General features: G+C 38.9%; 1 protein-coding gene across 1 annotated transcript; it reads right to left on the bottom strand.

Moving 5' to 3' along the window:
• Nucleotides 1-8,659: 8,659 nt before the first annotated feature.
• On the bottom strand, nt 8,660-9,241 carry LOC131773337 (uncharacterized). Its single transcript, XM_059089326.2, has one exon. It carries the CDS (start codon nt 9,239-9,241, stop codon nt 8,660-8,662), a length of 582 nt encoding a protein of 193 aa, XP_058945309.2.
• Between the last annotated feature and the right edge of the window lie 1,387 nt (nt 9,242-10,628).

Below are 10,628 nucleotides of genomic sequence, written 5' to 3'. Positions count from 1 at the left end.
TTTCTGAGGCTCAAAAAGTTGTGACCCCCCCTTTGTCTCCACCCCCCCTCCCCCCTGCTAATTTCTGACAAGTCCCTTACTGTCATTTTTATGTATTTATTTTTTTAATTGTTTTTTGGTTTGTCCAGTTGAACCAATTCAGCTAGTTTACGCGTTTTTTCCGGTTAAAGGGTAACTGACGCCTAATTTTTCTCCTTCATTTTTTTTTCTCTTAATACATTCCTCTTAGGTAAAGAATCCTAAATAAGAAATTAAACGATGTATTATGCAAAACCAAATTTTCCACAAATTTTTTTGACGCTCACTCGACCGAAAGTAACAACTTCGCCCTTGCTGTCCAGCTGCTGCCGAAATTTAGAATTTTTTCCTCTCAACCATTATCGAGTCCCCCTGCTTAAAGAGATATTTTTTAGTCCATGCCGAAAAGTATTTGACTTTAGATTTTGTCCAGTGTGTATCACTGTGACCTCAGGCCCATCGGTTCTGGAGTGAGCGTGACTAAGCGCAAAGTGTTGTCGCGCATTATGGGAGGTCGTCATCTGGTTTCCTGAATGAAACTCTTCTTCCACGTTCCGGAAATGTTCAAGATTTGTCTTTTTTATTCTTTTTAACGGAGACAAGTGAGCAGCACAAAGGAACACTTGTTGTTTTTGTAACTTTTTGTTCATTTCTTTCGACGCGTTTCGTCTCTAGCTGAGAGTTCTCCAGGAATGTTTACAACTAACATTGAGCGGCATATATAACACATTCCTGTTCCTAAGTTTAATTCACTTCCAATGGATGTGAATAATAACAGAAACAAGCTGTAAACGGATGTTACAAGAAAGAGCTTACAAGGGCTCGTTTGCTGATTTTAACCAGTCAAGCCAATTAAGCAAGTTTTTGCGTCTAGCCAAGTTCCACTGTGACGATAGGTTTTCGCGCATTAAACTGGACTTCGCGGGAAACACACAAAACGGGGAAAATACACACACACTTACACAAACTTTTATTTTTCATTTTCTTACATATTACAAGGTATTCCTTTGACCCGCGGATGGCAAATGCTAATCGAGGCGGGTCAAATTTGATTATTTATTTATTTATTTTTTACTGACTTCATTTAATTACACCAGAAATAGGACGGAAATGAAGAAATATAACATAACAGGACAAAAAGATACGCAAAAAAAAAGAAAAAAAGGAAAATGGCTGATGTTCATTGCAAAGGAGAAAAAGCCCTAGCGTTTCTAAGTGTACGAAAAATATTGTAGAACTGGTTTAATTTGATTCAATTTTGCTATGTTTGATTTTTAGCATTATCTCATCAGGGTCCATATATGAATCTTCAGTTTCTAGAATATTGAGAAGAGCTCTTTTTGTTTCTTTTTTGAAGGATTTCTTTGACAAATTTTTATATTCATCAGGCATCTCATTCCAGACTTTGACACCAACACGCGAAAAGGCTTTTTTTGCATTTTAAGCCAAGAGTACTTAACGCTAAAGAATTGTGACGTTGATGAGCGAGTATTATATGTATGGATGTTAGAAGTTCTCGTAAAAAGTTTTGTGATGTTAGAAGGTGCACTGTCGTTATAAACATCAAATATTAATTTAATAAAATAACTCGGTATAGACCACTCGGCTTGCGAGAACAGAAACTCATCACGATTTCCTGACACACAGAGATCTACTTGGAGCGAGCTTTTACGGACGTCAAGGATGAGACAGCGTTTTGGTTCCACAGCAGACTGTCATTCGTAGAGCACTCTAACATACATCGTGCCAGAGTAAAAGCTAAAGTTGTAATCGTCACGCCGTCGTCCCTATATCGAAAAAGCTTTATAAAGTACTTGCCTAAATATGAACTGGTGTGAGGTTCCATAGTTACACAAATTACAATATTTAATAAGGACACAAAGGAGCGGAAAAAAGTCTCTCTGAAGTTAAACGAAAACTACTTAAATATTCCATCTGTCTCTACAACGAAAAGAATCTCTAAATTAAAAGGACGGATACAATAAAATCGACGCCATTTGTTCTGTCACGCGTGTCACGCGTCTAGCGTTACCACACAGTTTAGCATTGTAGCAAGGTATCATGGTATTGATTTTCCATGTGATTTAGGGATTGTCATTGTATTGTCGTGCTCGCTGGTGAAAACCCTTTCTCGTTTCACCGCGAAAATTTACTCCGAATAAATCTGGTTACACTGACTGATGAAGGATTTACGTCTCTTTTGTTACGGTGAGCAAACTTATGGATCAGGGTCCAAAGGATCAGAACACCATTAAAAATAGGAAAGTTAGGTGAGAATTCACAGCTCTGGTATAGAAAATATATCTATCTTAATTACAGTGGGGCAGCTTAGGAAATAAAAGTGGAAAAGCAATTTAAAATTTCTGCTTTTCAATGCAAGGTTGGTGTGGAAACTATCGTATGAAAGGAAATTGAAATTATGAAACGCAGCTGCCAACTACCATGAGAACCAATTTTTCCAGAAAGACCATCATCACTTATATTTCCCTGAAATTTCACTAGTAATGATGATCAAAAGTACTGATATGCAACAAACGCATGGAAAAATCAGTAAATTTTCCCGTAACACAACTATTTCATCTGGTTTGACCAATCAAACCAGTAACACTAATTTAGCTAGTTTGTGCGTTTTGTCCATTTAAACCATTTTTGCAAGTTTGACTATTTCAACGAATTTAACCAATTCGGCTAGTTTGTATGTTTAAACTACTTGAATCATATTACCTTGTGTGACCATTTTATCCAGTGAAAGCAATTCAGCTAGTTTTGGCGTGTTATCCAGATAAATCATTTTATCTCGTTTGACCATTTTGTCCAATATCACCAATTTAGCAAGTTTGTGCGTTTTGCCAACTTTAACCATGACCTAGTTTGACCAATCAGACCATTTGAACTAATTGAGCTTGTTTGTGCATTTTGTTTATTTAAACCATTCTCACAAGTTTGACTATTTTAATGACTAATTGAAACCAATCTAGCTATTTTGTTTGCTCAGTTGAACCATTCCAGTTATTTTAACCAGTTGAAACATTTCAGTTAGTTTAACCATTTTACCCAGTCGAGCCAATTCAGCTAATTTTTGCTTGTTATCCAGTTGAATCATTTCATCTTGTTTGACCATTTTATACAGTTCAACGAATTTCGCTTGTTTCTGCATTTTGTTGGTTTAAACAATATTAGCTAATTTGACTACCGTAAAATTCTGAAATTAAGCCTCTCCATGTATAATCCCCTCCATATAGAAGCCCCCCCCTAATCTGGAACGCAAGAAATACCTCTTATAATAAGCCCCTCCGAATATAAGCCTCCAGGGGCTTGTATTTGGAAATTATCCTCAATTATACAAACCAAAGCAAACTACACATAATCACCATTATTAGGAAGCCTTTTTTAGTCATAAAAGAATGATTCTGTGCACTAAAGCAATGTGGTCAACAAGTGTTGAAGTTTATTGTCTTTCACACAGTTCGCTCTTCACTCGCACTTTAAATTCCTTCGGCTTGTTGACAAAGTATTTGCAAGGAAGTTCAATCCCGCCACCCTGAACCCAAACTCCCTCTGGTGCTCCTCAAGCGATATGAGCTTTCATAGTTATTATGAACTTTGAGCCTGAACTACTTTACTGTTTTTACTGTATTTCCGTTCTAATATATTTTATTGCCGTTGTGTTTGAACTTGGCATTTTCGGTGTGATTGACGAATTTTTAGCTAAAACCCTCATATTACCAGTTGGACATTCAAAAATTTCGACACAAATTTCCCTCCAATTATAAGCCCAGTCAATTTTGAAACGCAAATGTCCCTCCTGTAAATAAGCCCCTTAAAAAAATAAGCCCCTCAAAAAGGTCCTTTTAAAAATATTTTCGGAATTTTTACAGTATTTTAACCACTTAAGCCAATTCAGCTAGTTTTTTTTGTTTTGTCGGTTTGATTTATTTCAGATAGTATGACCTTAATTATTAAACACGAACCATTTCAGTTCGTTTGACCAATAAGCTAGTTTATGCGTTTTGTCGGTTTGAGCCATTTCAACTAGTTTGACCATTATAAGCCGTTGAACCAGTTCAGCGTGTTTGACCATTTTGACCAGTTTAACCCATTGAGCTAGTTTCTGCGTTTTGTTTTTTTTATCCTCTAAGTAGTGACCAGGAATTTTTATAATCCGAAATGATATCTTACAATGAAACGCTGCGCAACTTCAGTAGAAGCTATTTGGTGTCACTGAATATTGTTTAGATTTTTTCTATATTTTTAAAAGAAACCTAAAAATTGGCATGAGTTATGTTTGAATACTTTACCTCGTTTCTGCTTTACTGCTAAGAGCTATCACATGATTGTCAAAAGAACCAAAATATTAGAATTCTCTGGTTTGCTGGTATTTGTACCTTCCTCAGCTTTTAGCAGCTTCCTCAAAGGAACCGACTCCCAGATGTTGTTATTTGATATCCCACTTGAAGACTTACAGAAAATCATGTAGCAGGCAGGGAATAAGAAAATTATAGCATGCAAAACAACCCAAGTAAATTCACAGTTCCTCCCCTTGCAGTGATATTTAGATTTAAAATACATGTATAGCCAATAGTGAATCACAGATTAAAGGAAAACTATAACTTGTAGCAAGTGCAACATAACTGCTCTTCCAAGCATTTGCAATACAAGAGTTATCTATTTGCTCAAATTTTCGTTTAGTCCAGGGTGGATAAAAAATTCACAAGTTTACTTGCTTTAATGATGCTATAAGCAGCTTTCTAATAACAACAGACTCTCAGATGACATCTGATATCCCATTATAAGGCTTGAAGAAAATTATGTTACAGACAGGGGAAGAAAACATACAATATACCAGACCAACAACTTCAGTAATTTCAAAGTTCCTCCCCTTATTAAGTCATATTTAGATGTATGAACATTACCTCTCCTTTTCTTAAACTCTCATTCAAGCCCTGCCAAACAAAATGATAGTAAAGTTTACTTGCTAATGACACTATAAACAACCTAATCAGTAAGTAATTACAAGACTTAAACAAAATTATGTTCCAGGGAAGGCATAAAAATTTTAAAATCTACGAAACCACACAAATGGTTTAAGAGCACTACCTTCCGTCAATATTGTAGTTGTGTTATACAATTTCTCTTCTCTTGTTAATTTTTTTAACTCCCTTACAGGAACATGAGTACTAAGGAAATATTCAGTTGTGTTATTTAGTAAGTTACCCAAGGCAAGGTTAAAATCATACCATTTCAACAGCAACATCTCTTTGTTTTTGTTTTTAATACCACATGTTATACTTCCCTTAATTACTACATCTCAAATATCCTGTTACAGATATGGCTAAACTGATTTCATTGTTTCACTTGTTACTTTTAACTGTGTATTTTGTATCTTGTAAAATGTTGAGAACACTGCTTTTAAGCAACTTGTAAGAACTCACACATCAATTTCTAAAAAACTTTTTGTTAACACTAAAAACGATCAGTATTGCAATCAACTGTATTTGAGTTCACCAATAAAAATGTTGGTATTTACTTTGGTAGTCTTGTTTTACTTCTTTTTTGGCTCATTAACTATAGCGTTTCTGTCCCGACGATTTTCTAATAAATTCTTTCAATGCTTTCAATGTTCACCACCAGTATCCACACGCAGTTTGCAACTAACTTTTGTTAATTTTAATTTTTAACTGTATTTTTACTTCGTATTTTTGCCATTTGAATTTGAAGTTTTAGTGGACCACAATGAGAACTACGGGTTCTACCAGTAATCGTGTTATCCAATAAAGTCATTCTTCTTATTCTAAGCTTATATAAGGACTGGACATATTTGAATTACACATGTTAACTACGTTTCTGATATGTGTGATAGAAGAGAAATTCCTGTAATGTGTTTCTTTGTATCTAATAATAATTTTAAAATTCACCTTATCACGTTCCTTGTTGCTAACAGAAAGGTCAATGTGGCATGTCTTGGGATTTTTCTTTTGTCCCCTCTCATCTGCAGCAGCAGTTATGCCATCAGACTGTGAATGAAAACCAAACGGCATGCAGGGTTCTCAGTAGAAACGTTAATAGGTAGAAATTTGTAACCAGGCAGCTAAGTCTGCAGTCTGATGGACTGCACCGGGGCCAAAGTGTCGAGGAACTAAGCTGGTCTAATTTTTTAAAATTCTGGCTTGTGGGAACCAAAATTCCGTTTTCCAGAGACACCAAATAACTCACTTTAGGTTCTCGAATTGAAGGTTTAATCTTCACAAAATGTTGTACACAACTCAAAATCTCTCCTCTCTCAAAACGTCACCGATGCATATTTTCCACGAGGTACGTAATTTGAACTGAGGCTCACATGATTTCAAAACGAGGTTGTCAATCACAAAAGTTACACAACTCAAAAAAAAAAACAGTCACGACACCCTCCCCCCATTTAAGTTAAATCTTTAAATTTCATCTTTAAGCAACACCAGCGCTCCTGTGTTCAGGATCTCGGCAATGTTACTGGTGGGTGGCCACTGTCTTTCTTCAAGGGCGTGCACATACTCCTTCACGAATCTCTTTCGAAGATGCTCTTTGCTTTTCTGCAGAAACCTCATTCATCTGGTTACTTCTTCCTCTCCAATCTTCTCAACATCCCCCTCTAAGATTGGGTTTGGCCTTCCTCTAAGTAACGTGTTTGGGGTGAGCACTGGTTGCTCAAATTCCTCTCCCTGCTAACACAATGGCCTGTTGTTCACGCAGATTTCACTGTCTAACAGGACTTCTTCCAACTCTTCACAGCTGAGCAGACTTCGGTCAATCACTTCCGACAGACACCTTTTCATAATGCCAATCAGGTGCTCAAAGAAGCCTCCCCACCAAGGGGCCCGGGTCAAGTTAAACTTCCACTTAAGGTTCAGCATCCCCATGAATTTGCCAAGCTGTGGTCCCTTTTGATGAGGGATTTCCAGTAGCCACGAATGTTTTGCCATTATCACTCACAATGGTCTGGGGACATCCTCGCCTGGCAGTAAATTCTTTAAGGCTCTCTGAAATTATATGGCAGACAGATTGCGACATAGCTTCAAATGGACTGCTCTAGTGCTAGCGCAAGTGAACAGTACGATGTATGCCTTTGCTGTATTTGACTTTATAATCTTAAAGTACACTGGTCCTGCAAAATCTACTCCCGTCACGACAAAAGGGTCTGATAGTTTGGTTCTGAAAAGTGGCAATCTAGTCTCCAAGATAGGTGAAGTGGACAATGGCTTCCTCCGATAGCGTTACATGCGACATAAAGTTATTGAGACTCCCCCATGCATCATCTGCTTGTGGAGTTGTTTAACAATAAGGAAAGCTAGCTTGCAACTTCAGGGAAGAAAGATTGGGTTGTAATCCTTCACACTTCTGACACATCTCAATATTCCATCGTCATCCTTCTTCAGTGCCACATCTGACTTGACATCCTGAGATGCCTGGGCGTGGTGAATCCAGTACTTCTCTGCTGCTTGTGTTTCTTCTGTTGTCAATGGTCCCTTCTGTTTCGCTTCCTTCTTGCAGTTGCCAATAAATCGTCTCACAATGGCAGTTATCCTCAGAAGCTTCTGATAGGATGCATACTTGTTAAGAAGCTGGTCCACAATTGGATTTTTCTCCTCTTATTTGGCAAGAAGCTGTTTCTCGAACTTAGGCTTCACACTCTCTTTTGCTGTTTCTACGGTTTCCAACACCTCAGGTTGTTGTGGCCATTTTCCCGGACAACTTCGCCAGTCTGGTCCTTTAAACCAAAGCTCTCCCATCTTACAGGGTTCTGTGCCTCTACTTCCTTGGTCACTGGGTTTGTCTTTCATTGGGACATGGTGCTACTTCAGGTATTGCTTGTCTTCACTTCAGTACGATTTAGAACAAACTGTGACCACGTCCCATGACCTTTAATCCAGTACAGCACTGTAGGACTATCGACCCAGCAGTGATACTCTTCAACTAGCTGACCTTCCATTACTTGCTTCATATGATTCATCGATTTGCTCAAGGTGTGTGCTGCAATAAGCTCCAACCGTGGGATTGACAGGTGTTTTGGTGCTATTCTTGACTTTGAAACAAGCAGGCTCTAGTGAACTGGAGCAACATGATGAAATACAAGTGCGTAAAAGGCTGCTGAAACTGCTAGCTTGCTTGCATCAGCAAAACCATGAAGGTCAATTCTTCTCACATCTTTACTCACAACACTGTGCGGAACATTTATTGATGGACACTTCTCCATTCCCTTCAGCCAGTTGTTCCAAGATCTTTGTATCTCGCCTGGTACCACTTGGTCCCACCTCAGCTTCCTTAAGCAAACCTCACTGTGCAGGATCCTTCCCGTGATGGTCACTGGTTCTGCAAGTCCCAACAAGTCATAAACACCATTAATGGCTGATAACATCTTTCTCTTAGTACGGGGACCGTCACTCATTGTTCCCAATGGCTTTAGGAAACCAACTGAGATTGTGTCCTCTGCCTTGTTCCAAGGGACTCCAAGTATCTTTGTTTCTTGGGAATGGGTTCCAACCACTAACTTTGCATAGGTCGAGCTTGCTTGTGATAGTAGGGTTTCATCATCAATTCGCTGTGGTTCTTTTAACTCTGGAATGTTGCTGTGCCACTTGTGCAGGTGAAACCCACCTTCTTCCATTATTCACGTGGCCTCCTTTTTGAAATTGATCAGCTCTTCTACACAATCACCACCTGATTGAACATAGATGTTTTTTAGCAACTCATCAGCAGTACTGGGGTACTTATCAGCATACTGGCTCACATGTTTTTGAAGTGTGGCCCCAAGAATATATGAGCTTGGTCCTGACCCAAAAATCACTCTGGTGAAACAATACTGCCTCACCATTCTTGAGTCGAGGTTCTCATACCATAGAAGGCGAAAGGCATCTCTATCTCTTAGGTCCACTTTAATTTGAAGAAAGGCCTTTTGAATATCTCCGGTGATACACAACATCTTCATGCGATTTTCAAGGAGGTCAAATAACGTGGGTTGTAAAGGGGGTCCTACTTTCAAACAGTCGTTCAAGGAAGGTACTTGACAATGTGTCTTTGCTGAACAATCATAAACTATCCTCATCTTTGTTGAGTCGGCCTGGCCTTGGATCACTGGTTGATGAGGAATATAATGGATGACCTCCCCCACAGGTGTTTCGGGCACCTCTTCCGAGCTTCCTTCTGCTAATTGTTCTGTCCTAACCATATGGTACTCTTTAAGTCGCTGCATCCTCTCTAGTCTCTGTGTTGTACTTCTTAGCCTTCCAATAGTCAGTTGTTTGTTTCAGGGCAGAGGGGGGTGATCTGATTTCCATGACAACCTTGTTGAATACGTTCCATCATCCAAACATTCTTCAAATCTTTGAAATCGTCATGGAAAAACTGCTGCACGTCAGCTTTATCAGTCAGTCCTAGGATCTCCTGCGAACACATCTGCTCTAATTCACCTTGGCTTGAATTTAGAAGAAACCCTTCTCCGTCTCCGTACTTAACGGCATTAACTTTCCTGTGAACACCCAACCCAGCATGGTCTACTCTGCACCAGGATCAACGTCTGGATCTACTCCTAGGACAGCTGGTTCAGTTTTTTTGATGTGCTGGATATTTGCAGCAGCAAGGATCACATGGACTGGCAAGTTATCTTCCATTACTATTTCTTCACTGAAGTGTAGTCTCCTTATGCGGTTGTTGGCCTCCCTTAACCCCGAGATTCTTGGGTTAGGGAGGTGAGTTAACACTAGTTTCTCTGCATTTATGCAACGTAGCTCAAGCTCAAAGCCCTCAATGGCGTTTGATTCAACGTGGACCTTGTATATCTCATCAAGTTTGTCCACAATCCCATACATTTGTTCTATGACCCTCCTTTCAGTTCAGTATGGCTTCAGGTTCAGTTCTGTAAGCAAACTTGAGCTGCTGTCCAACATGATTCGAGCTTGTACTCCTCCAACTTTAGCAATTACAGTTACATGCAAGGTACACATGTTTTGAGAATCCATTGCACCATAAAACCTGTCACACCGACCTGATGACTCAGGAGTACCCTTGTGGGTCCTTCAGTGTTTTCATGGACTTCCCAAGCGCAAGAAAGGTCCTTACCTGCAAAGAGATCAAAACTTCAGGAAGAGCAAGAAATTCTAGAAGCTGAGATAACAGCCACAGCATTGGAGAGAGAAGGGAAGTTTGATGAAACAAACCGAGACAATTTTTTTCCAGGGCGACACAAGTTGACATAGAGGTTCCATGCACACACAGGTTTTCAATAAATATTCTAAGGTCCTTGTGTGACTGTCCAGAAAGAGAAGTAAAATACTTCTCCCATTTTACTGGCTTTAAATCTTATAAGAGATTTAGAATGGTACTAGAGTTTTTTCTGCCTTATTTGAACAGGACATATGTTGTAAGCTGGGATTCAAAAGGGACAAAACAGGTGCGCATTGAGCCAAATTCTCTTTTTGATTCTGACACTGAAATTGGTGAATCACCTTCAGAGTTGAGTGATGAAGAGGATCCTGTCACTAATGACAGGAAATATTACAATAACCTGAGTGTGGAGAATGACTTTCTTTAAGTTTTGGCTTTCCATTAACCATATGAAGGCAGAAGTTTGGATCCTTGCA

This window comes from Pocillopora verrucosa, chromosome 3, assembly GCF_036669915.1.
Source record: "Pocillopora verrucosa isolate sample1 chromosome 3, ASM3666991v2, whole genome shotgun sequence".
In the NCBI taxonomy this organism is placed as follows: domain Eukaryota; kingdom Metazoa; phylum Cnidaria; class Anthozoa; order Scleractinia; family Pocilloporidae; genus Pocillopora; species Pocillopora verrucosa.
The sequence above is the reverse complement of the archived record's forward strand: the minus strand, read 5'-3'. Positions and strand labels throughout refer to the sequence as shown.

Excerpts from the sequence above, each read along its gene's own strand:
- LOC131773337 (XM_059089326.2), bottom strand. The coding sequence starts at position 9,241 with ATGCAGCGACTTAAAGAGTACCATATGGTTAGGACAGAACAATTAGCA.